The sequence below is a fragment of the Mustela lutreola genome, chromosome 9 (assembly GCF_030435805.1).
Source record: "Mustela lutreola isolate mMusLut2 chromosome 9, mMusLut2.pri, whole genome shotgun sequence".
NCBI lineage: Eukaryota > Metazoa > Chordata > Mammalia > Carnivora > Mustelidae > Mustela > Mustela lutreola.
Window position 1 is genome coordinate 127,189,716 of NC_081298.1, and position 27,380 is coordinate 127,217,095.

General features: G+C 49.4%; 1 protein-coding gene across 2 annotated transcripts in view; it reads left to right on the forward strand.

Annotated features, from left to right (window-relative positions):
- Nucleotides 1–1,955: 1,955 nt before the first annotated feature.
- The window catches only part of ADCY3 (adenylate cyclase 3), a 79,410-nt gene continuing 53,985 nt past the window's right edge, over nucleotides 1,956–27,380 (forward strand). Inside the window, exons 1-2 of one of the 2 annotated variants that reach the window (XM_059132477.1) lie at nucleotides 1,956–2,928; nucleotides 3,447–4,295. In XM_059132477.1, coding sequence (XP_058988460.1) covers nucleotides 3,621–4,295 — 675 coding nt within the window. In that variant the 5' untranslated portion in view covers nucleotides 1,956–2,928; nucleotides 3,447–3,620. The remainder of the gene's footprint in view (nucleotides 2,929–3,446; nucleotides 4,296–27,380) is intronic. The other variant, XM_059132478.1, reaches the window with a different exon arrangement.

Here is a 27,380-nt window from a genome sequence, read left to right on the forward strand (position 1 = left end):
TTCTTCTTAGGGAAATCATTCATTCCATGACTGTTTGGCTCCAGGTGCCGGGGACGTTGCCAAGAGCAAGACAGACAAGGAAGGCTCTCAGGCCTGTCGGCCTGTCTCCCAATATTGTGTTTTCCCCAGTCTCTGTGCACAGCACCTCAAGCAGCTTGCTTGCTCTGGAATATTCACTCAGTTGCCTCTGGCTCTTAGGGAGGTCCAGGGAGCTTCCCATATCCACAGGGAAGGGCTGCACCCATTACCCAGAATGCCAAGCGGTGGTAGGGAGGTTGTCAGTCTTTGTCAGGAGGCTCCAGGCCTCTGAGGGTGCCCCTTTCAGGACAGGTCCCAAAAGGCCCAGTGTCAGGTCGCCTCTGATTGCCGCCCACGCCCAGGGTCTGTCTTGTTGGGGGATCTGGTGCTCAGAGCCAGCGGGCATCCTGAGGGTAGGGGCTGGGAGTGGGGGGCATCTCTGGACTTCCCTGATGCCTGGTTCAGCTGCTGAAGAGGTGCCCACAACAAAGAGGAAGAGTAGGGACGGTCAAGGAGTTGGAGCAGTGTAGGAGAGCCTTAGGGCAGGAGCGTCAGGAGACTGGGTTTTTGTGTTTTTGTTTTTGTTTTTTTTTAAATCAGAGACAACTGTGTGGAATCCTCTCCCTTCCCTAGGGGAGTTTGGAGCTGAGGCTGAGGCACAAGGGCAAAAACCCAGCAAGGAACACACACGGCCCAGGAGCCGGGCATGGTCTTGCCGAGTAGGGAGCCGCACAGGAGAACTCCAAGGGTAGTCCCACGTACCAGGAAGGGGGAGGTGTCCTTTGTGCCAACGCAGACCCAAACAGTATTTTTTTAATTTAAATTCAATTTAGTTAACATATAGTGTATTATTAGTTTCAGGGGTAGAGTGTAATGAGTCATCCGTTTCATACAACACCCAGTGCCCATGACATCAAATGCATCCCCCAATCGAGGCCTAAACGTCATCCTCTTTTATTAACACCTGTCTCTTTGTTAAACATAAAAACCATGCCTCCTTTAACTGCACGCAACAATTCAAAATAAAAAACACTGGGACTCCAAACAAAAGAAAACAATGGGAAAAGGTGTTTTATTCAAATTATGTTTCTCCTAAGTTTGAGCTGACACCCCCCCCCCCCCCAACCTTGGTAATCAGAGCCCTGACAAGTTTGGACGGATGTTGGCTGCATTTCAGAATTAGCGTGAGGGACGGAGAGAAACAGCTGTGATAGGATCCATTCCCTGATGAATCTTCTTCTGAGGGCTGAGTTAATTGAGGCTCTGGAAAGGGATCACTCTTTCCAGGACCTGGATGGCTGAGTTTTCTCTCCTTTCTGATCCGTGTCTTCTGCTCTCCCTGATGCTGCTGGCTGTCCTCAGCAACCTCCCCCCCCCCCCCGCCCCCCATGCTTTGTTCCCCTTTCCCTTAATTCTTAAAGCCTGTGGCCTGTAGTGGCGCTTGGCAAGGTTCTAGCAAAGCCAAGGAAAGGAATTTTTTTTTTTTTTAGATTTTATTTATTTGACACACAGAGAGAGATCACAAGCAGGCAGACAGGCAAGCAGAGAGAGAGGGAAGCAGGCTCCCCGCTGAACAGAGAGCCCGATCCCAGACCCTGAGATCATGACCACAGCTGAAGGCAGAGGCTTAACCCACTGAGCCATCCAGGCGCCCTGCCAAGGAAAGGAATTTATACTAAGGTGTAAGAGATTAATAGGCTTAACCATTCACAGGAGCATTTGGGTTTTTATAGGGTGTTCGTAAATTCAAACCCATCCCAGGTGGAATGTGCACGGGAGATCTTTCTGAAGCCAGGTCTCTGGCATTCCACGTGCCAGGTGCCCAGCGGGCCACTCCTCCCCTCTTCCTTCTCGAACGGAGCTCGGCTGCGGGCCCCTCTGCAGAAGGCTGGGGCTGCCAGGGTGGGCGGGGACACTTAGGCCCGGCGCGCCCAGCGGGGCAGGCGTCCCCAAACCTCAACCCCGGCCTCTCATCTCCAGGCCCAGAAGGAAATCGCGGCGAAGGAGGCGGCGGCGGGGGTGCCGCGAGCGCGCCTCACCTGCGGGAGGCGGGAGGACACGGCCCGGGCTCCCTTCTCCAGAGACCCGGCCTGCCGCGGAGCTAGGTGTCGGGTCGCCCATCCTTCCTGCCCACCGCCCACCGCGGCGCCTCCACCGAGCGGCCGCCGCCTGCTCGCCGCCCCGGGTCAGAGCGCGGGGCCACCGGCGCCTCGGCCCCTCGCCCCCGCTCTCCTCCGCGCCCTTCTCCTCCTTCCCCCCGCCGGCCGCGCGGCTGGAGCGGGGCGCTCCCCCCCACCCCCCAACTCCCGGACGCGCTCGCCGAGAGGGCGGCGACTGCGGGGAGGGAGGGGCGCCGCCCGCCTCCCGGGGCCTGGAGCGCGCGTGGCCCGGGAGCCGCCGGCGCCGCGCGGGGACTCACAGTGCAGCGCGCCGCGCCCGGACTCGGCTGGCTCGGCTCGGCACGCGGGCGGCCCGGAGGATGCTGGCGGGCTGCCCCGGCCTCGGCCCGCGCTCCCGCCCGGGAGGGCCCCGGGCGCGCCCCTAGCCGCGCCGCCGCCACCGCCGCCAGCGCGGGGGCGAGAGGGAGGGGCCCGACCGCGCCGCGAGCCGCAGCCCCAGGGGCGGGCGCCCCCCGGTTTTCCAGCCCCCGCCGCCTCCTTCCTCCTGCCGCCGGGCGCCCGCGGATGCTGAGGGGCAGCCCCGCGCCTCCCCCTGCCGGATCCCGGGCCTGACGGCGGGGGTTGGGGGGTGCTCGCGCTCCGGCCGGGGACCGGGGACCCGGGCGCTGGCGGGGCGGCGCGGTCCCCGGGCGCCCTGAGCCCTCCTGTCCCCGCCCGCCACACGCGTGACCCAGCCCCGCAGCCCGCGCAGGGACCGGCCGAAGCACGCGGCTCCCGAGTTCCCGCACAGGTAAACGCAGGGGCAGGCCAGCCTTCCGGAGGGCAGGTAGTGCCCCGAGGTGGAGAGCTCGGGGCCTCCAGGGGTCGGGTGGGAAAAGGAAGTAAACAGAAGGAAGATTCGGGAATCCCGAGGATGGTTCCAGCTGCTCTCGGGCACGTTTTATCTCCCGCTTCTAAGGCTTGGGCCTGGCGGCGTTTTAGGTGAGGAAGTGAGGGACTGAGGGAGCAGAGATGACACAGAGACGGACCCGGAGTGTGAGGGGTGGAGAGGTGGCCAGGCCTTTTGGCCAGCCGGGGACAAGAAGCTGTTCCACGAGGACAGGAGTGAGTGTGAGTGTGTGTGTGTGTGTGTGTGTGTGTGTGTGTGTGTGTGTGTGGCCGGGCGGTGGCCTGAGTGTGGGGGTGGCTGGAGAAGGCCCTGGTCCTGGAGCGTCGTGCGCAGCGATCCTCTCAGGAGGGGTAGGGTGGGTCGTGCGGAACCCCAGGCAGGAAAGCAGAGGTGTTTCTACTTAGCCATGTCCTTCTAAGTTCCAGATGACCCGCGCTACCTGTGCCCTGGAGGTCTGCGGTGCGTTGCTGCGGGAGGTGGCTGGCCCTGTTTGCCCCAGCTCTTCGAGAGCCCTGGTAGGTGGCCCAGTCCGGAGCCCTCCCGCCGTTCCCGGTCCCTTTCTCCTGGGCCAGTAGAAGCAGCCTGCAGCCAGGATGCCGAGGAACCAGGGCTTCTCCGAGCCTGAGTACTCGGCCGAGTACTCCGCGGAGTACTCGGTCAGCTTGCCCTCTGACCCTGACCGCGGGGTGGGCCGGACCCACGAAATCTCGGTCCGGAACTCGGGATCATGCCTCTGCCTGCCTCGGTTCATGCGGCTGACCTTCGTGCCCGAGTCCTTGGAGAACTTGTATCAGACCTACTTCAAACGGCAGCGCCACGAGACCCTGCTGGTGCTGGTGGTGTTCGCGGCCCTCTTTGACTGCTACGTGGTGGTGATGTGCGCGGTGGTCTTCTCCAGCGACAAGCTGGCTCCCCTCCTCGTGGCCGCCATGGGACTGCTGTTGGACCTCCTCCTCTTCGTGCTCTGCAAAAAGGGGCTGCTTCCGGACCGGGTCACCCGGAAAGTGGTGCCCTACCTGCTGTGGCTGCTGATCACCGCGCAGATTTTCTCCTACCTGGGCCTGAACTTTTCGGGAGCCCATGCGGCCAGCGACACCGTGGGCTGGCAGGCCTTCTTCGTATTCTCCTTCTTCATCACGCTGCCGCTCAGCCTCAGCCCCATCGTCATCATTTCCGTGGTCTCCTGTGTCGTGCACACACTCGTCTTGGGGGTCACCGTGGCCCAGCAGCAGCAGGATGGTCTGAAGGGCACGCACTTGCTGAGGGAGGTGAGTCCTGCCTCGGGTCCCGCCCTGGGGCTTCCCTTCCCGCCAGCTCTCATCCAGGGTGGCCACAGTTTCCGGGGTGGGATGGCACTGTTTTCTTGGCCTTCGAGTCAACATGCGTTGGGGTGGGTACGTGCTTCTGGGGATCTCAGCTGCTTGTGCAGGAAGAGCTTGGCGCTAGAGCTTTTTGTGCTGGGCCTGAGGGAGTGGAGAATGTCCGGACATTGGGCCTCAGGGCCACTGTGTCACTGGTGTCCTGCCCAAGTGGGTGGCAGGAAGGCCTATGAGGCCTGGTCCTGGGACGGTAGTTATCAGCCATGTCCCAGCCAGTCCCTGCCCTTGATCCCTCCAGAAAGACCTCTTGTGGGGAAAGGAGCTCCCTTGGCTTCTGATCTCTAGCCTGTCACGGGTTAGCTTCAGCAGCTGTCTAACTCGTGCAGATGCAGTGATTCTCTGTCAAGTGGGGGGTGTCTGTCTGTCCTAGTGCTCATTTCCAAGATCAGAGGGAATGTGGGTGAAGACACACTAGGAGACCTGAAGGTGTGATGGCCCTAGATCCTGCTTGTGCCGCAGGGAGCTCAGGGTGTGGGGATTACTTAGATGACGTGAGGTGTGGTGTGGGGACACAAACAGGGACAGTCGTGCTGGCCACGGCGGTGAAAGGTCTGCTAGTTCTTTGAGGACGTGTTTTGCTGGAAGGGGTGGAATTTTGGCCTCAGCTTAATTAAGAGCCCCGTGCTCTGCCCAGGACCCAAGAGCCTGGAGGTGCTGCGGGGCTGTAGAGACTGGGAGATGCCATTCTCAGCCTCCGTGTTTATCTGGTAACCCATTGGGAGGAGTCTCGGGGGGGGCTTAATAAATTCCATCATCCTGCTACCTCCTTTATGTATGAGATGGGAAGTGACCTGCCTAAGGCCCATCGGTCGGTACAGTAGTCATGTGCCCGGAGCGTCCATTTCTCACTTCCAGTTTCAGTGATCTTCCTACTTTATTGTGATGCTGGCTGCATCTCGGCCAAAGCCATCATCCTGGTCTTTTGCACTTGAGGGCTGAGTCTCCAGGGGCCCCGTGGGACTGTGGGGCGTTGACGCAAGAACCCTGTGGGGCTTGTCCCATCGCCTCCCCCTCGGTTAGAGGGAAAACACAAGTTTGCAGTTTTGACTTTTTCTGGGTTCTTGGACCCAAATTCTTCCTGTTCCTCCATTCTGGCTCACACACTGTGCTCACTCGGGAAGCTCTGTGCTCTCGTTCTGCAGAAGCCTAGCCCTGGGCTGGGGCAGCATCTGAACCCTGTGGGTACAGCAACAGGTCCTTTGTTTTTCTCCGAACATCCCGTTCACATAAAGTGATGACCTGGGTCTGCCGTCGCTGTCTCAACTTCTGGGTCGGTCGACTTCAGCCTGTGCTTCTGCCAGTCAAGGGCCCTGCTGGGAGCTGTCTGGGGAAGAATGGTGGGAGCCCTGCTGCTTGGAATCAGTAGGAAGCACAGACTGGGGCAGACAGGCAGGTGGACATGGCAGCATTTGGGGTCTGTGATGTGACACTGAACCGTTCCTAGCTGCTGCGGGCATTTTCCTCTCTGCTGGAGCCCCTGAACCATGAGTCTCCCACGTGCTTCATTGTCCATTAAGGAAGCAAAGCAAAAATTCCATCCTTTGGAGCCTCAGATGCTAAACCCAGGATTGCTGGTATCCTTTGGGCACTATTAAGAGGAGACAAAAACCCGAAAAGATTAAGAAACAGGAAAAGAAATAAGTAAATAGAAGATAACCACGTTAGCATCCCAGGAGAGCATGGCTTTGACGTGGAGGCAGGGCCCTCCTTGTGGCTTTGGGGGATGGTGGGGAAGGAGGAGGTGGCTCTCGAGGTCCATTTGGGAGCCTGAGATAGAATGCAAGAGGCCCCGGCTTTCAGTAGGCTGTGTTCCAGAAGTTTGAGTCACTTGTTTGGAACTCCTGTGACTTTTTAAAAGGTGCCCGGGTTCCCAGGCTCACTCGCCAAAGTTTTCCTTAAGTCACAGAATCGCCGCCTTCAGTATTTCTGGATGGGGTGGAAACAGCCCAGGTGTGTGTGTGTGTGTGTGTGTTGTGAGGACACTGCATCCAGCTGTCCTCCAGCTGTGGAGTGAAGCGACACTCACCTGCCGGCGGCCCTGGTGGGCCCAGCTTACCTCCTGGGATGGGAGAACCATCAAGGGTAGGTTGGCCCAGGGGCTGCGGGGCAGGGATGTGAGGCTGGGGGAGCTGGATGCCCAGCCAGAGGGACACCAGGCACGCACTCCAGACCTCCTGCCCCTCCTTGCTTTTCTGTCTCTTACCTGCAGCCTCCCGTCTTCTTTTTCTTTGCCCATCACCTGTTGGTTCTGGCCAGGAATTCCCTTCTGGGCCTGTGGGGCGGGGGAGTGTGAACTAAGTTTCATGGTTAGAAGCAGACCCTGGATTTGGGGGCTTTGAGAATGCTTCTGTTGCTTCTGCCTTCTCTGCACCCTTTAATCTCTCAAACCCATGCTCTGCTCTCATGGGGGCTGGGGATCGACAGAGGGATGGGGGGGGGGTCCTCACAGTAGCCCACATGTCCCAGGCAAGTCATGCAGCCGGCCCCTGGCTCTTCTCATGGGAGGCAAGCAGGTTGGGGTTCCGATAGGAAGAGCAGGTGAAATCTGGCTGTCGGGTGGGGTGTTGCTGGGACTTTATTTGTGAAGTAATATTACTGGGCAAGAGGGATGGGCCTTAACCTGCAGGGTTGCGACTAACAGGAATCCGATAATCACAGTCAGGCACTGGGGTGGAGGGGAGCCTGAGCTGTGGCTGGCAGGGTTTCTCTACATCCCTTTCCTGGCCTCAGTCCTGGCACCACTAGGTCTCTTATGGCACAACTTGCCTTCTGCTGCCCTGCACCACCCCACGTGATGTGTTGGAGCAGGAGGGGGTCAAGGGCAGGACCAGGCAGCAGCCAGTGGGTGAAGATGGGGAGGGGGAAGGGCAGAAAATACAGCCACGGTGATGGGGGGCATTCCTGAGACCAGCGACCACTCCTGAGACCTTGATGCATTCAGGACCTATTAGCATCTGATGGGGGTGTTAGAGCAAAGAGTCTGTGACAGGTTAGGGGACAAGGAACAACATTTACAAAATCACTTGTTGCTTTATTTCATAGCAGAAAGGTTATTTGGAAGCAAAATTTCCTCTTGGAATTAATAGCCTGTTAAGACCTTTCCTTACAAATTAGAACATGACAGAGCCGTGGATGTGTAATTCCCGCCACCCATACCATGACCTAGACCATTCACTGTTCACCCTGTGAAGGAATGTTCGGCTCCAAGGGGCTGGAGGCAGCTACAGTAGGGGTGTTGTGGAAGGGCTGATGCTTCCAGATGCCTTCATTGGCGGGCTGGAGTTTAGGGTTCTATGCACATCCTCCCATTCAATCCTGGATTGTTACCAGCTCCATTTGACTGATGAGGAAACCGACGCCCAGGGAGGTTGAGGGATGGAGGGGCCGGGTAACTGGGGAGGGTCACTGGGGAGTGAGAAAGTGGGTGCAGGGGGTGGGCAGGATGGATCCCGGGGCTTCCCTGAAGGCCTCTTTCTCTCAATATGGCCTGAACCACCAGAGGCATCAAGGTAAGAGATGGGTGCAGGAAATGTGGGGGGGGCAGGCAGCAAGGCCAACCCCGGATCAGCTCTGCCACCATCCCAGAGCGGGACAGAAAAGGCCATCCACTGCCCCCACCCCTCAGAGTGTGCAGGTGGGCAGGTTTTAGGCATCTGAATAATAAGGAAAGGCCTCGAAGGGGATGGGGAGGTATAGAAATCCAACTGTGGAAGAACAGTCAATTAACGAACACATAAACACCTTTGCAGCACGTCACCCCCTCAGTCCTGTCCTGGGTTGCATTTCTCTGTGGCCTCTTTGGGTCCTTCTCTATGTGGAAACAGCTTTTCCAGTATGTCCTTGTCCTGCACGTGCGGTGGGCCCTGCCTTTTGCTGGCTGCATTGCCTCTCAGAGCTTTAGCCGTGAGTGTCCAATCCCTCGTGTTTATTTTAAATCTGTGCTTTATCCTTAGTGGGCTTCCCTGGAGAGGAAACCAGAGCCCGGGGCTGGGCCGCTGGTGGGTAGCTGGGTAGCAGCAGGCTAGATTAGACACCAGTGTCCGTGCTGCGGTCTCCCTTTGCCCCCCGGCAGACCCGCCTTGTGGGCAGGTACATGTTGTACGTCCATCCATATGTGTGTACACATACACGCACACCCAGGCTTGGTCTGCCTCACAGCCTGCCTGAAAGCCCCTTGAGATGGACTTGCCGGGACTCCAAGGTGACGCTCATCCTGCAGTTTCTTGGTCAGTAAATCCCACTAGGGTGCTCCAAGCCTGCATAAATATTCGGACCTTCCCCGCCAACCTCCCTCCCCTGTCCTTTCTTGATATGCACTCTTGGGGGTAGGCGTCCGTGGGTGTCATCCAGACCGACACTTGGATGTGTGTGCTCAGGGCTCACGCCCACGTTCAGGGCCAGGCCTATGGACGTGGAGTATACACAGGTGCCCTCATTTACTGAGCTCCACCTGGGTTTCTGTCAAGGAGCTCCCAGCAGAAGGTGGATATCATTTTCATTTTACAGACAGGGAAACCAAAATGCATGACGAGTGACGTGACTTGTCCAAGGCCATATAGCTAGCCGGTGGCGGAGCAGGATTCAAACTCAGGTCGGTGGGATTACAGTGTTCCTTGTCTTCTGCAGTCCTAAAAGAACCTTTTGGATTAGCTATCCTCAGCCCTGTTCCAGTCGGGATAGGATTCTTGGTTCCTTAACTCACAATCCTTCCAAGGAGCAACGTGGAGGAGGAGGTGTTTCTGGGGGCAGGCATGGCGCTGTGGGTCAAGAGCACTGTGGTCTGGGGGGGCCAATGGGGGTTGCAGCCAAGAGCCTGTGCACTTCTGTGGCTGCTGGAGCCTTTGCTGTGCTCCGGGACCGTGTCTAACTGATGTGTGCCAGGCTGACTCGCTCATCCGGAAAACGCTGAATTACATCTCATGTAAGATGGGGCGCGGTATTGCTCTCTGAAAACATTTTTGGGTCAGAATTGGGTAAAGACTTGTTTGAATATTTTGGTTCTCTAGGAAATTCAGTGTGGGGCGGCCCTTTTCTCAGTGGCCTTCCCGCACACGTATGTGCTCACAGACTATGTGTTTCTCTTACCCTTTCTGTGATAGTCTCAACACGAGAGCCTACTGTCTCATGAGTCCCTGGGTCGGCTGTGCTCAGCAGGGCAGTTTTTCTGTTTCCGAGGCACCGACTGGGGTCACTGTCTTGACTCTGGCCCTCAGCCTTCAGCATCCAGGAGAATGCTGTCCTGGAACGCTCTAGGAAGCCTTGCGTGTCCGGAGCCTCGGAGCTCCCTCACGTGACTTCTCTGTGTGTTCCACTAGGGCTTCCTCACAGGTGTGGTGGTCCCTGAGAGAACATGGAAGCTACTAGAATGTTTTAGAGGCTAGACTAGTCATCGTGGTCAAAGCAGGTCACAAGGCTAAGCCGGATGCAAGATAAGGGGAAACGGATTCTACCCCTTGATGTGAGAGTGGCATGTTTATATCGGGAGGGAAGGGATAGAGGCCAGGCATCTTCTGAGGCTGCCCACAAACCAGGGGGGCACAGGGGGTGTGCTGGGAGAAGGGATGAAAGAAATCCATGAGTCTGGGGGGGGGGGTTAAAAAAAAATACCATGTGACCACAGGTTGCTTCCAGAGTTAGAGATGTGATCCAGGCAGGGTGTATAGAACTTTAAGGCATTGCTTCTCTGTGAAATTCATCATTTCTAAGATTTTCAGAAAGTTCCAGAAACTGCATTGCACATAGAGAGACAGTGGCTCATAGTTCATCTGCATGGGCTATGGCTTGCCTTATGTTTTTGAGAAGACTTCGTTCTCTAGTCAAACATGCAGACCCGCTCTGTCCAGGGCTCTGTGCCAGTTCCTGGGGAAGCTGTCCCTGCCTCCAGCCCTGGTCCATGCATCGGCTAGATTGGCAGCCTGGCTCTGATGTTTGTCTTCCTTTCCCAGAAGGTGGGAGTTTGCTCAGGTACGTGCTTCAGAAACATGTTGGATTCGTCTGTCTTAGCAGGTTGTCATTTATTTCAAGGAGATGTTAAGAATGATTGAATTCCTTTTCAGCTCTTTGTGGTGCCTCAGTTGTGACTGTCACTCTGTAAATGTTGAATACATACATTCCTGCTTTGCTTTTACATTTGTTTCCTTCCTTATCTCGTGAAGAGTTTGATAAATTTTTGGTTCGATCCAAGATGGGAATGTTTTAGTGCTAATCCAAGTGATTTGAGAATTTTTAAAAGCAAGATTTATATTACCTTTCAGGGGGTGCTGATTCATACTCCCTTGCTGCTTGTTTGAGGAGAAAAGCAGCAACAAAGGAGGGTTCTTAGGAGCCCCCAAAATGAGTCCTAGATCCTGTTGGCTTAATTCTAATCTCCTCTTTGGACAAAAATGTGATTTGTGTGAGATCATACAGAAGAATGGCTAAGCCGAGTTAGACCTCTTACCATCTCACCTCCTCTGCTATTCCTGTAGTTTAAGGAGAAACTTCATTCCTTCCACCACCTCTCAAATATTTCATCAGGACTGCAAGCAGTGATCTAGTGAGAGTGTACGGAGAGGAAAACTTGGCTCCTTCCCTTTAGAAGCTCCTTCCCTCTAGAAGCTTTCCTCTTGGTACAAGTCCTGTTAGTGAGGACCTACCTAGGCAAAAAGAAGGCTTCTTAAGGAGCTGGCCATTGATCTGGGTTTTGAAGGATGAGTAGGAGTTTTCCAGGGGGAATAATAGGAATGGGGCTTTCCAGGCAGAGTCATAGGAGTTTTGCTCTTGATTGGGACTGGTGAGCATCATTATGTGACAGGAACAGAAGTGGGTTACAGGAGCTGGAGAGACAAGGTGTAGAGAAGTCAGATTTGGGCTTTGTTCCTACAGTGGTGAGGTCCATCAAAGGAATTTAAGTAGGGGCAGATGGAGTCTGATTTACATTCTGAAGAGTCATTTTGATGGACTTGGGTGAGGCCAAGATTGATTACAAGACAGTTGAGGTCATACGGGCATGATGCCATGGGGGCCATCCAGCAATATGGAAACAGGCTGGAGAAGATGAGTTCAGTTTGAGGTGCCCATGGGACATCCACGTAGAATTATCAGCTTATTCAGTGGGTAATTATTGAACACTAGGCCCTATATTCAAGATCTGGAGCTTAGAGACATTTAGAGTTCCAGATTTGGGAATCATCAGCATTTAAATGGCACCCATCTCCATGGGGAGGGTGAGTTTTGTCCAAGAAAAGTGTGTAGAATCAAGAGAGAAGAGGGCCTAGGACCTAGCTCTAGGGAATAGTCAGAGGAGGAGTCCCCAGCACAGAGCATCCATGCCCCTCCCCGCTTCCTACTGAGGTCCCTGGTTATGTATTGTTTTGTGTCCTCTATAATTTTTCTTGCTTACCAATGTGGATGCCTCATTTCTTTTTCTTGTCTGATTGCGATGGCTAGGACTTCTGGTACTATGTCGAATAAAAGTGGCAAGAGTAGACATCTTTGTGGTGTTCCTGATTGTAGAAGAAAAGGTCTCAGTTTTTCACTATTGAGTAGCGTGTTGACTATGCATTCTTCATGTATGGCATTTATTACCTTGACGTATGTTCCCTCTGAACCCACTCTGAGAGTATTGTGAACAGTTGTTGAATTTTGTCAAATATTTTTTCTGCATCTATTGAAATGATTATATGATTTTTATCCTTCATTTTGTTGATGTGGTATATTGTGTTGATTGATTTGCAAATATTGAGCCATCCTTGGATCTCTAGAATAAATTTCACTTGATTGTGAAAGATGATTTTTTCCGTGTATGGTTGAATGTGGTTTGCTCATATTTTGTTAAGGATTTTTGCATCTATGCTCATCAGGGATAATGGCCTGTAGTTCTTTCCTTGTTGTGTCTTTGGCTGGTTTTGGCATCAGGGTAATGCTGGCCTCATAGAATAAGAATATATTTAGAAGCTTTCATTCCTTTTCTACTTTTTTGGAATAGTTTAAGGAAAGTAGATACTTGCTCTTCTTAAAATGTTCAGTAGAATTCTCCTGTGAATCCATCTGGTCCTGGATTTTTATTTTTTGGTCGTTTTCTGATTATTGATTCAATTTTGTTACTAGCAATCTGTTCAGGTTTTCTATTTTTTCCTGATTTAGTTTTGGAAGGCTGTATATTTCTAGGAATTTATCCATTTCTTCTAGGTTGGCCAATTTGTTGGCGTATAATTTTCCCCGGGTGTTCTCTTACAATCCTTTCTCTTTCTGTGGAATCATTTATGACTTTTGTTTCTGATTTTATTTGGGTCCTTTCTCTTTTTTCCTTGAAGAGTCTGGCTAAGGGTATATAAATTTTGTTAAACTTTTCAAAGAACCAGTTTTTTGAGTTTCATTGATTTTTGTTTTTCAGTCTCTGTCATTTATTTCTGTTCTGATCTTCATGATTTTCTTCCTTCTACTCACTTTGGGCTTTGTTCTTCTTCTTTTAGTTCCGTTAGGTATAAAGTTGGACTATTTGAGCTCCCTCCTGGCCATTTTCTGTCTGACGCGTCTTCCTTTCTCTGTTTAGGTTTTTAGCCATTTCTTCCAGCAAAATTCCTCTTTGTGGTTGTGAAGAAATTTCCTTTGATTAATAACGTAGGCTTTTCTTTTTTCCCTTTCCTCTCTTCAAGAACACTTTCTTTATTGTAAACAAAACCAAAAATGACATGTTTAAGAAAAATTCCCACCCCACCCTTTACCCCCATTCAAAACCCCAAAGTAAGCAACTGGATTTGAACCTTTCCAAGATTTCCATGGTTGTGGTTTCTTGTTCCCATGTCCTTTCAAGACTGCTCCCTATGCAGTGTAACTTGGGCCCAGCTAAGTGAGATCTGGCAGCATAAGGCCAGGCAGCTGCCTCTCCCATTTCTCTGCTTGGCTCTAGATGAGCTTCTGGACTGCTTCTGGAAGGCTGTTTCCCACTCAGTGGGACTGGGCCCTGGGTAACTGATCCCTACTGGCCCGATTCTGAAGAGACTGACTGATCAGCCCAAGGCTTACTCACCAGCGTGATGATGATAGATGGACCTTGCCATCCTCCTGAGGAGGAGAATACTATGCATGTCTGTTTTTTCGTACAAATTGACTGCCAATTCCTAAAAAACCAAATCCATAATTTTCTGAAGGGGAATCTGAGCACAGGGCATCCAGTGCTGCTGAGGGTGGGTCATCCTCTCAGGCTGGGGCTGGGAGCTGTTCCTTCTGCTCCTGCTATCCTTACGGCCTGTTTCCCAGTATTGGAGGACGCCATTAGACACAGCCTCCCTCTGATGGCTGGCAAAGGGGCACGATGCCCTCTTCAGCTCTTTTCCTGAACTCCTACATGTGATTGTAGTTGATCCTTCATGAGCACTCTGGAAAACACTACTCTCCTCCCACCCCAAACATTGGGATGGTAAATTATACTGCCCACCTCTGGGAGCAAATCTGGGACCCTGCCTCTTTATTTCAGGAAGGATCCAGTGTAGCCTGGCCATTTTAGGGAGCGTTTCCTCTCCTTTCTGTAGCCTCTGGTCTCCAGCTGACCTCTACAGTTATAAACTGGTACAGGGGCCTTGGGAGCCTGGCCTGTCCATGAGCTTGCTGCTTTGGGAATCTGTAAAGGCAACTGGCTTCCCACCTTTGACTCTGAGTACCTCCTGGTTCCCCAGCTTACCAGCTGTGAGCTCTTCGGTACATCATTTAATCTGTCTGTCCAGCATCTATCTCTGTGACCAGTCCGTGGCCTTCCAGCACAGGGCTGGTTCACTGCCAGTGCTAGCCATGCTTGTTGCTCCGGCTGGGGCTGGCCTTGTTCCTGGCTCTGATAGAGAGGAATTTCGAGCAGCTTGGGCCAGTCCCAGGGGAGAGAAGAGCAGCTCCATGTTCCAGATGTCTAGAGGGCATCTTGGTTGGTCACTGGACACTTAACCCCCTTTCTGGGAGGGGAGGGGAGCTCGGCCGCCATTTTGTTGTCATTGTTGTTGTTGCCTTGTAAATGTTAGAGGGAATGTGTTTTCAGCTGAGGTTTCCCATGAGGACAAAGAATTCTGTACTTTTTTTTTAATTCTGTACTTTTGATGCGGGGGTTTTTGTTTTTGTTTTTGGATTTGCTTCACAGCATTGGCCTTTCATTTAGTATCTTTCCCTATTTGGAGAGGACTGAATTAAGAGTAGGTCATGCGTGGGTGAAGAAAGTCTCCAGAACAGATTTGGATGGAGTCATATCAAATGTATTCTCCTGGGGTCAAATCACTTGAGACATGTGGTGCTTGGTTTCTTTATTGGGAATAAAGGGGACCCTGGGGGCTGGGGGACATCCTGCCTGATCCTGGGTGGCCTTGCTATGCTCCTCTCCACCAGTATTAGTGACACATACCACCTAAGACTTCTCACTGGACTTGGGGTGGAAAGAGTTGTGGGGCTTATGGTCCAACACGCAGGCTGTGGATGCCCCAATCCATTCTCTAGTCTATGCTTCCTTTTTTCTGGGGCGGGGGAGCTCCCTTTCTTTACCAACAGCCTAATTGGTCTGAAGACGCTGTTCAAACTAGTTCTAAAGGACATTTACATAGATCTTTAGAGTACTTCTTAATCTGCTGAATGTCTTTAGTCCTCATACCTACTCTGAGTTGATATTCTTGTTTCTGGAAGAGAAGAGGGCAGAGGGGCATGGGGGTAGACGAATGCCCAGGACCACGCACTGAAAATGCAGTGTAGGCTCATCTCAAGTCTTCTAGATCCAAATGTAGTGAAAGTGCTCTTGCCTGATGAAATAGGGGTGGGTCGCTGGCCAGTGAGTGTGCAAAGTTCCAGTGATAGTGGCCACACAACTGTGTGCCAAAGCATTATAGACTATACACCGAGAGAGTAAATTCCACTGTATGTGACAGGAGTAAAAGCCCAGGCTGGATGGCTGGGGGTCAACAGATGACCTCAATATGGCGTGGTAGGAGACACACTACCTCAGCAGGACTGTTTGTGGGGTGAGGGCGCAGACTTGGATGGACCCTGATGGAACATTCTGGAGTGAAAAAAAATGTTCCGGGTCGTGATTGTGGATGGAGTCCCATAGCTGTTTGTATTTGTCAACACTCCTCAAAATACACACTTGCCGATTGTAAAGAAGAATGCAATGAGGTAGAATTTTTTAAAAAGTCAGTAGAATCCAGAGATCGCAAAGCAATTGTATGTATGCAGATACATTTATATGTATTTAACATTATTTTAATTGAATACATTTAGCTGTATCATCGCTTGTTCATCTTTTGTTGAGGGGAAGATCTTTCCTTTCCGTCCAGCTAATGTTCCTTAGAGCGAGGGTAAGTCATCTGTAACTTCCAGTTTCCTTAAGAGAGAGGATTGAGGGTCAGTTGGAAATAATCCAGATACAGAATTTTAGAGTATTTTTTTCTTAAGACTTTGTCAGAGAGAGTACAGAAGCAGGGGAGTGTCAGGCAGAGGAAGAAGCAGGTGCCTGCTGACCCAGGACCCTGGAATCATGACCTGAGATGAAGGCACACGCTTAACAGACTGAGCCACCCAGGTGTCCCAGAGTTTTAGATTTTTAGGATCTTTTTTTGGTCAAATTTTTGCTGGTATCTTGCTCACTTCTAATTTATCAGCAGTTTCTTCTAGCTGCTCACTCAAAATTTTCCAAAATATTCACTTTACTTTCCTTAGAAACAATTGCCTTCTTTAAAAACTCAAACTTTATCCATTTAGGTTGTATTTAAATTATGTAAATATGATACCAAAAAAACAGTGGACAGACCCAGGTTTGGGACTAAACACAACTGTCTCTGGGGAAACACTCCAAAAGTTGGAGCAGAAATGCAGGCCAGAGTTCCAGAGATGATCCTGCCAGCTACGAAAGGCCAGGAAGTTTGAGAGGGACAGATGGTCTTGCCTCCTCTGGCGTATTGGTTCACAGGACTTTGGGGCTGTCCTGCACTCCTGGCCTTTCTCTCTGCGCCCCTTCCTTCCCTCTCTTAGCGTCTGTTCCTAGTTGTAGTTTATATCGAGAGAGATGTGCACCTGCCTCCTGCTTCCTGTCCGGCAGCCCTTCCAGTGTTTGAATTTGGCCACCTCGCTCCCCTCAGTCTTCTCAGCTGAAGCCACCTTACCTTTCCAACAAGTCCTCAGGTGACGAGGGTTTTGGACCTTACAGGATGCTGGGCACCTTCTGCCTGCAAATCGAAACGCGGTGCCTGGGAGCGCCGGCTCCTGTCTGACAGACCTCGTCCCCCGGCCTTGCTAAGAGCCTGCCTGGCTTGCCTTGTCGCAGGACACATGTGCTAGTGGCATACATCCTTCTACAGCTCTTCTTTAACATTTGGTGGCGAGGGTGGTCTCTGCTCTTGGACAATTAAGGGATCAAACCTTCAGGAAAGAATTATAGTCTCCGCAAATATTTACTGTAATGTAGAGAAACCCACTGCTGCTGGATGCCTGCTCGGCGGACACTGTTGGAATGTTCCCCTGCCTGGCTGTGCTGTTTAAGGGAGTGGGGGGTAGGCAGAGGAGCCCTTCCAAGGGACCGTGCAGCTGGGGACTGCTGCTCAAGCCTGGACGGTGTGTTAGCTAACTTGGGCTGCCCACGACCCCTGGCCATGATTCTGTAGCCTGCACGCCCCTGTGCCGTCTCCTTTCACTGTTGCTTCTCTGATCCCGTGACCCGCCAGAATAGCCAAGATGAGTGTGACTTCCAAGTTAACCTGAGTCGGACCCATCCCCGTCTTTGCTGTCGTTTCCTGCAGGGATGATGCGTGTGATATTGACTACCTGGACTGGGTAATTTCATTCGCACGTCTGCTGCTGGCCATCTGTGGTCCATCTAGCTAGTCATTCTTCTTTTTGGTCAGCCAAACACCTATGGCTCTGGATCCATGTTTGTGCAAGGTGCTGGGGCTACAGGAATGAGTAATCTGGGGTCCTGCCTACAAGGGGCACCCAGCTTGCTTTATTTACTTAAAACCAAAAAAATTGTCTGAATATGAGCATGGCACAGAGTGGTGCCTCCATAAATATTTGTTGAATGTTGATGCATGAATGATTAGGTGGGATCATCTGAAATCACCAAAATCCAACCACTTTCAATCTGTAAAAAAAAAAAGGTAATTGCATTGCTTATGGTTCAGTCTAATATAAAAGTAACAAATGCGCCCATTATGGAAAGCCCGGAATAGACTAAATAGTATAGGAAAATATTGCCCATGTTACCTCTCAAGGATGCCTACTGGTAACATCGGGCCCCTTTTTATCAATCGATAGATACGAAGATTGATTTTCTTCTGTGTTGTGTGAAGTGCTTGATGTAAGAAATGATTCGACCCAGGCAGGAGTTATAAATAGTTATAAATAGCGAAAGCCACCCCCCCACACACTTCTGGCCCCTGCTCCCCTTTCCATAGGCCCCCGCTACCAAGTGTTTTGTGTGTGTGTACTTCCAGAGAACTTCCTATGAATTTGCGTATTTGTGTGAGTATATGCACATTTAGGATTGAGAGATTAGATTATTCATACGTTTATGCAAATCACTGAAACTAACTCCTCGCTAATGCCCACCCGCTCCTCCTCTCCGTCACCCGGTTTCCCTCTCAAGGTGGGGACATATACCTGCAGCCTGCAGCAGCCAGGGGTTCCCACCCGAGGTCCACGCTGTGTCTCTCGTGTGCAGCTGTGGCTGCTCCTTGAGCCGAGGAAGAGCCGGGCTGGTGTGGTGAGCTGCTCCTGCAGCCTCCATGCCTCCCTATGACAGCATGGGGGACTCCCACGGAGCAGGAAGTGCAGGCCCAGCCCAGCGGGCTGAGGGGGGGTGGCTGGAGGGGTCGGGGAGGTGGACGGCAGCACCCTGGCCGCGGGTGAGGTGCTCCATGAGTCCCGGCACTTGCTGCGGCCCTGGTCCCGAGTGGGGCACTTAGAGGCACCCGCATCAGCACAAATCAACTTGCCGGGCAGAAGAGAGAGAGGGTGGCACTTTGTGCAGATGGAGGGGACCCGAGCTGGGAGCTGGCCACCCAGGGCACTGTGGAGAGTCGGGGCCCCGCAGTACCCACCTTTCCTGCCTGTGCTGACATTCTTCACGCTTTGCCTGTTTCATCACTGTTTCATCAGGGAGTGGGAGCTGCGTTCCCACAATGGTCTTCTTTGGGTGCTGGCATCTGAGGCAAGCCCTTTGTTCCAGGGGTTGGTTGGCTCCTCCCTGAGTGAGGAGGCTAGAGGGGCGAATCCCTGATGAGTAAGAGCCAAATGCAAGGCCAGATGCTGGGGTTCCAGGGCTGGGTCTGCCATTCATCAGCTCTGCGGTCTCGGTCAAGTTGCTCAGCCCGGGCTGTGCCGCCCATGTTAAGCCTCTGCGTGAGTGATCGTAGGTAAAGCTCTCAGAGCAGCACTGGCCTCACAGGTTTGCTGAGATGCTGGGGACCAGCCCGCTGGGTTGTGGCGAGGAGGGTGGGAGACGATGAGTGCAAGTCCTTTGTGAACCACCAAGCCCTGCTCACATGCAAGTGTTACTTTGCGTTTATCGGTAACCGTGTTAAACCAGAAAATGTATCCTCAGGGAGAGGTGCTAAACTGCATTTTGCTTGAGTGGAATTTACAAATTGTGCTGAGCCCAAATTTACAAATTTGCAGCTAAAAGGACCTTGTTCCTTCCGCTTTCTGTCCCCTGCTTTGCATGTTGCTTCTGCCAGGTGGGGACGGCCTTGGAGAGGTTACTGTTTCCAGAGAGAAGATGCCGAGGCCTAGAGGGGAGGTCACTTGCCTGGAGGTCACATGAGAGATGGTGTCCTGGCCCCTCTGGGTAGCGCTAGTCTCCTGGTTCTCAAGCCGGCTCTTTTCCATCCCCTCAAAGAAGGGAGCTGATATGATAAGGCAGGGACGTGTAACAGGTACAGTAAATGGAAGGTGGAGGGTCTGTTTGTGTGTATCCTGTGTGGTTCTCCTCCAGGAACTTATGTGGAGATGGGAGAGCCTCAGAGGGCTGGAGGTGGAGGGGTAGGTGGGCATTGGGATATGGGGTGACAAGGGTACATGAGGGTTAGTGGGGTATTATGAGGAATTTACTCAAGTGGAAGGGTATTGAGTGTGTGGTTGTGTGAAGAAGATGTGAACAGGAGGTGGCGGTCAAGGAAAGGTGGGTGACCTAGGGTGGGCACACTTGGAGGGGATGGTCCGGAGTTCTGTACCTTGAAAGAGCTTCCAGTGTAAAACTGGGTTGGCCTTAGGTTTTAGATTTTTGCTGGGGAATTATTCTCGGTTGCATGGTTAAACTTGCTTTTGTTTTCCCAATCTTGGGAAAGGTTTGTTGTCCTGGGGCCAGGGCTCTCTCCTCTGAGATCTGGAGCCAGGAGCTGTGTGGTTTCCTGGGACATGATTGCCTGCCCCTGCTCCCCTGGCTGAATAAGAAGGAAGTCAGAGGCTGGCGTGGTTTTCTCCCCAACTCCTGAGAGGCTGTATTGAGAGAAACTGATCTGACAGTAAATACCTCTATGGGTATTTCCTCTGGCTCAGAATAATTGACTTAATCTGCAGTGTGGCTCATTTTTCCCTTTGGAAATAGGAGAGCTTCTGCCTGACTCACTCCTTCGTAAGATACTGTTGCTCACCTTCTCCCTCAGGAAAGTCTCTCATAGGCACATTTTGATATAATCGTTACTTCTACTCCCAAGACAGAGACATTTGGGTCCAGCACCTTTCCTTTTCCTGGGCATGAGGGTGGGGCTCACCCCAAACTGACTGAAAGGATGTCCTGAAACCCTCAGAGTGCCGCTATGACACATAAGACTTATGAGAGTACAAAGAATACAACTTCTTTCTATCTTGAGAGGGAGAATGCTCATGGAGGAGGCAGTACTGAGCTGGGCCATGAAGGGCAAACTCCACTGTGAGCTCTGTATTAAGAGATGGAGGCAACTTTTAGTGAGCAGTGGTCTAGAGGATAAACATATATTAACAGAGATCCTTTGGAGAATTGGGTAAGATAGTAAGAGAGAAAACTAGAAGGTAATTTTGGATCTGAAGTGGAAGACCTGAACAGACATTTAAGACGACCTTGACTGCAATCTGTAGTCAGTGGGGAGCAGTGCAGTCCCAGAAAGGAGGACAGAAAAAATATTTGAAGTTGTGTCTGAAACTGTAAACCCATATTTTAAGAAGCACAGCATAATTCAAGTAGATACAAAAACCAAAACTAAAGAGAATCACATCGGCGCCAGGGTGGCTCAGTCGGTTGAGCAGCCGCCTTTGGCTCGGGCCATGATCCCAGGGTCCTGGGATCAAGTCCCATACTGGGTTCTCTGCTAAGCAGAGAGTCTGCCACTGCCTCTCCCTGCTGCTGGTGCTCTCGTCCTCTCTTTCTCAAACAAATAAATCTTAAAAAAAAAAAAAAATCTCATCAAGGTGCATCATAATCGAAATGCTTAACACTAGTAATAAGGAGAAACTAATGAAAACTGGAAAGAAAATGAAAAGACATGTTATATAGAGAGGAAAAAGAATGATAGCAGATGTCTGGTCAGAAATTATTCTAAGGCAGAAGACAACAAAACTGAAAGATAAAAATGGTCAATCTAGAATTCTATACCCAACAAAAATATCCTTCAGAAAGTGAAGGTGAAATATGTTTGAGGGGGGCATGCCTGGTGACTCAGTTGGGAGAGCATGTGACTCTTGATCTCAGGGTCATGAGTTCAGGCCCCACAGAGGGGGTAGAGATTAATATTTTTTTTAAAAAATACTTTTTAAAAGATGTATTTATTTTAGAGAGTGTGCACATGAGAGAGCATGTGCGAGTTGCGGGGAAGGGCGAAGGAGAGAGCATCTTTAAGCAGACTCCCTGCGGGGCATGGCGCCTAATATGAGGTTTGGTCTCGGGACGCCTGGGTGACTCAGTTGGTCAAGCAGCTGCCTTTGGCTCAGGTCATGAACCCAGTGTCCTGAGATCAAGTCCCTCATCAGGCTCCTGGCTTGGCGGGAAGCCTGCTTCTCCCTCTGCCTCTGCCTGCTGCTCTGTCTGCCTGTGCTCGCTTGCACTCTCTCTCTCTCTCTCTCTGGCAAATAAATAGAATCTTAAAAAAAATATGGGGCTCAGTCTCATGACCCATGAGATCATGACCTGAGCTGAAACCAAGAGTCAGACACTCAACTGAGTGAGCCACTCAGGCACCCCAAGAAATGCTTTTTTTTATAGACAAACTAAAGAGAATTCATCACTAGCAGAACTGTACTACAAAAAGTATTTATGAAAGATTTTCAATCAAAAGAAAAATGTACTGGACAGAAATTTGGACTGTACAAAGGAACGAGGAGACACTAAATGGTAAATATGTGGGAAAATATGAAAGTCCTTTTTTCCTCATTTAATCTCTTTTGAAGACTATCTAAAGCAAAAATATGAAGAATGCACTGTGAGGTTTATAACCCAGAGGAAAGATGTATGACAACAATAGCACAAGGGACCAGAGAGGAGACATGACTATAGACTATTGTAATTCTCTTATACTTTAGGTAAAGGAATATTTGAAGTGGACTTTATTAAGTTAGTGATGTGTATTGTAAATATCAGAGCAACCGTTAAAAAAGTGTAACAAATAAGTATGGCACATAAGCCTATAAAGGAGGTAAAGGAGAATGATAAAATCAAAAGATGCAGGAAAAGAGGAGAAAAGCAACAGAACAAATGAGACAAATAGACAATATTGATAGTTGAAATTCAGCCGTATCGATGAAAATATTAAATATATGCAATGTAATGACTCCATTTAATAGGCAGATATTGTCAGATGGATAACAAAGCAAGAACCAACTATAAGCTATTATAAGGAAACCCATATTAAATGTAATAAAAGGATGGAAAAAGATATCCCATTCAAATATTAATCAAATGCAAGATGGCTTGGCTGGCTCTGTTAGGCAAAACATAAAGACAATGGGACTTGGGAATCTAGAACATTACCAGGGACAAAGAGGGACATTTCATAATGATGGAGACAATTCATCAAAAATTCATCATAATCCTAAATACATATGTACCTAATAACAAAGCTCCAAAATACATGAAGCAAAAACTGACGGAACTAAAAGGAAGAATAGACAATTCCATAATATTTGACGATTACATCATTCCTGTTACTGGTAAAACAAATAGGCAAATTAGTAAATATATAGAACATTTGAACAATCTGAACAACCAGCTAGACCAAAGCGTTTTATAGAACCTTCCACCCATCTACAGAAAATACATTATTTTCAGGTGCACTGAAATGTTCATTAAAAAATGATTAAAAGCATACAACAAAGTATGTTCTCTGACAAAAAAATGATGGATTGAAGTAGAAATAACAATTGTATCTTGAAAAATCATAAAGTATTTAGAAATTAAACCAATACCTAAAGAACCCATGGGTCAAGACAAATCACAAGAGACATTAGAAAATGTTGAGTTAAATGAAAATATACCAAAACTTGTGCAATGTAGGCAAAGTAGTATTAAGAGGGAAATAAAGAAGGTCTAAAATAAATTATGCTCCCACCTTAAGAAAAATCCAGAGTAAAAAGTTGGAAGGAATTTTAAAAAATATAACAGAAAATGGTGACAAATAATAAAAAACAGTGAATCCAAAGCTGGTTCTCTGAAAAACCCATAGTGCTAAATCTCTAGTTAGATGATCAGGGAAATGAGAGCAAATACAAATTACAAATACCAGAAATGGAAACGGGAACATGACTCTAGGTCCTACAGACATTAACAGAAAAATAAGATAATATTATTATCTTTAACTACTATATGCCAACAAATTTGACAACTTAGATATATTGAACAAATTACTGGAGAGATATAAACTACAAAGTTGAGTAGTCCTATATCCATTAAATAAATTGAGCAAGAACTTAAAAACCTTCTTCAAAGAGCACTCCAGTTCCATGTGACTTCAAGGCTAAATTCCACCAAACAATTAAGAGTGGAATAATATCAATTCTACACAAACTGTGCCAGAAAATAGGATGGAACATTTTCCTACTCCTTTTATGAGGACAGCATTCCTGGATATCAAAACCAGAAAAAGACGTGGTGTGGGGGAAGACTATAGGCAAATAGCTCTTTTTTTTTTTTTTAAATTTTATTTATTTATTTGACAGAGAGAAATCACAAGTAGATGGAGAGGCAGGCAGAGAGAGAGAGAGGGGGGGGGGGAAGCAGGCGCCCTGCTGAGCAGAGAGCCCGATGCGGGACTCGATCCCAGGACCCTGAGATCATGACTTGAGCCGAAGGCAGCGGCTTAACCCACTGAGCCACCCAGGCGCCCCTAGGCGAATAGCTCTTGTGTAAAAATCTTTGAAAGAACATTAGCAAATGAAACCCAGTATGTAAAAAGAGTAACACATAATGACCAGTTAGGGATTTTCAAAGGAAAATAATGTTTTGACATGTTAAAGTCAATTGATATAATTCAACATATTAGACTAAAAAATAAAATTCATGATTATTTCAATAAATGTGGGAAAAGTACTTGACAAAATTCAACACCCATTTATGGTAAAATGCGTTAGCAAACTAGGAACAGAAGAAAATTTCTTTGACCTGAAAAAAGGCAGCTCTGAAAAACTTACATCCTATTTAATAGTGAAAATCTGAATTCTCTCCTCCTAAGCAGGCTTGGCTTTGTGGGCACATGACTTGCGCCATCTTGAAATTCTTGACGTTATCTCTGACCTTCTGTTTTGTCATTGAAGTCTACTGGGACAGTGGAACATGCCTGGGTACAGAGGAAATATGCACAGTATGTGTGTCTTCCATTCTTTGGTCCATCTTCTTGTAGTGTTTGCAGAGCTCCAATAGCATGAATTCTGGGGGAGCTCCTAGAGTCTGGGAGTTCAGCAAGATGCAAAACAAGTACAAAATAAACTTTTGTTGCATCTACAACTAAGTGGAGATCCTGACAACCCTGAGGGGCCTTGCTTTCTGTTCAAACTAGAACTTGCTTCTAATGTGGAAAGAAGTTCAGTGGCATACTAAGAACATCTCTTTTTACCCACATTGCTTCCCTGTGTTAGCCAACCATTTAACACAGAAATTGGTGGCATGGAAGGAAAGATAGAAACCATAGTCCCTTTTCTTTTCAGTCCTTCATTAGTCAGCTGAAGGTAAAGTAGACAGTGTTAGTAGAGTACGTGCATATCAAATGAAATAAGTTTAGTTTTGTACAGTGTTTCCACTGTTTTGGTAAGAATAAAATACACATATGAACCTATACAGGTGGAGCTACTCACTGTTTCATTTCAGTGTTCTACATATGTGTCATGTGCTCTTGTATTTGCATTTAAAATTGGCATTGTACAATGTAAAGATGGTGAAAATCCATGCTAATAATTTTTAAATTTAACTTAGACCAATGTTGCATAAAAAATAAAAATCACCATGACAAAGGAAATACCACGGAGGAAAGGACAAAGCTTTGTATTTTAGTACCTTCATTGGCTCTTTTTTCCTGCTTTTTGAATAAGGGAAACTTCATTTTTCCCTTTCCAGTAGTTATGTAGCTGGCCCTGTCCCTCAGGTCAGGAACAAGAGAAGAAAGAAAATTGGTTCTTAGCACTTCTTTCATGAGGTCCTAGCCAATGCAATAAAGTAAGAAAAAGCAATCCTACAAATAGGAAAGGAATGGAACTGTGTATTTTCATGTGATTGGATCATCTGTGTAGAAAATCCTAAGGAGTCCTCAAAAGAATAGGAAGTTACATGATTAGTGTTGAAAGATCTTTTGTGGGGGTGCCTGCGTGGCTCAGTTAAACTTCCAACTCTTGATTTCAGCTCAGGTCATGATCTCAGGGTTGTGTCATCAAGCCCCATGTTGGGCTCTGTGCTGGGTATGGAGGCTGCTTAAGATTCTTTCTCTCCCTGTGCTGTCCCCCCTAAACACTGCTCTCATGCACTGTGTCTCTTTAAAAAAAAAAAAAAAAAGTCTATTTTTTGTATACTGGCAACAATTAGAAATTGGAAAAAAAAAAATTGGGAAAAAAAAAAATCCATTTAAAGTAGCATCCAAAACCAAAAACTACTTAAAGCTAAACTTAACAAGATGTGTGAAGACCTTTATAATAAAGAATAAAAATATCACTGAAAAAAATTAAGACCTACATTAATGGAGAGATCACAGATACAAAAATGTCAATTCTCTCTGAATTGTTACAGATTCAATTCAGTGCAAATCAAAATCCTATCAGTCGTTTTTGTAGAAACTAATAAGATTAAAAATTTATATGGATACATATGCTAGAAAGATAACAATATTTTAAAAAAGGTCTTATACTACCTGCTTATAAGATATAAGGTTATAGGGGCACCTGGGTGGCTCAGTGGGTTAAAGCCTCTGCCTTCGGCTCAGGTTATGATCTCAGGGTCGTGGGATCAAGCCCTGCATCGGGCTTTCTGCTCAGCAGGGAGCCTGCTTCCCCCAGTCTCTCTGCCTGCCTCTCTGCCTACTTGTGATCTCTGTCTGTCAAATAAATAAATAAAATCTTTAAAAAAAAAAAAAAGATATAAGGGTATAGCAATCAAGATAGTACAGTACTAGCCCAAGGATAGATTCCAAATAAAGTCCAGAAATGAGCACATCTATAATCAGTTAATATTCAATAAAAATGCCAAGGTAATTCAATAGAAAAATGATAATCTTTCAACAGATGATATTGGAATCATTGATATCCATGTGGCAAAAATCATAATCCATATCTCACCCCAAATATAAAAATTAACTTGAAATAGATCATAGTAAAACTTACAGAACTTTAAGAAAAAAAAAATCCTTGTGACCTTGGGCTGGGCAAAGATTTCTTGAAAGGAGATAGTATTGGAGCTGCAAACCTCATTTTCCACATGAGGAAGTTGAAGATGGTGGTTTTATGGGACCTGCGAACAGATGCTAGAATAGGAGTTGTTGGGCTCCAGAGCCACTGCTCGTCCCCTGGGGTCACACTGCCTCCTGTGGTGGGGCGGGAGAAGGGCTTGCTGACGAATGGCTGAGGTTCTTCGTGTCTCTGTATGGGGACAGCACTGTGGGCCGGTGAGATGCTTGGAGCAGCTGCTGGCACTGCCATCAAGGGCTTCCCAGTCGGAGTGGGTAAAGGGGCAGTGTATTCTCGGCTCACAGAAAAGGAGCCAGCTCACAGCGGCGGTGACTGGCGCAGGTCCCAGCCCCCAGCGACAGGGGCAGGATTCAAGCTCCGTGTCTAACTGCCGTGTTAGTGGCCCTGACTGGCACTTCATGGAGGGAGGGGAGGGTGGGGGTGTGTCGGGGGACAGAGTCATCAGGGGCCCACAGAGGACGATGCCGTGGGAGCGTGGAGTGCGGGTGGTGAGCTGGGAGAGGTGCGGCAGCCCCTGTGGGCAGAGTTGGCTGTCTCCGGCCGGAGAGAGCCCAGGTCGGGACGCTTGTGTGTCAAAAGTCTAAGGCCGATAAGTGGGGAAAAAGCAATGGAAATATGTTAAAAGCCAGGAACCTCTCAGGAAGCTGGGGGTTGGTTTTTAGAACTCTTTGGAAGCCTGGAAAATGCGTGTTCCCAGGCCGGGAACATCCCCGCCGCGTCCGTGGCAGCTCTCCCAGGGAGAGCCTGATGGCGGCTCCCACAGGAGGAAAAGCGTTTGAGGCCACGAGGAAGGAAGCTGGGTGGCTTCAGAGATCAGCCCAACAAGCGAGTCCCGTGGCGTTGTTCGTGAGGGATGGTTGGGCTGATGGCGATGGCCCGACGGAGCCCCCTGGGACCCGCGGCAGAGCCATGCCTGTCAGCCCACGCGGAGCCGCTCAGCGCTGACTGTCGGCACCTTGTCAGCTGGGCTCCCCCATGTGCCTGAGGGCAGGCTCCTCTGAGTGAGACGGTGACTGGGGACAGCCTGAGCCGGTTCTGTGTAATGTGTGTGTCCTCAGTAAACGCTGGCACCGGACGGTGAGGGAGAGAGGACGGGCTTGGCAGCAAGCTGGGCAGGCAGGT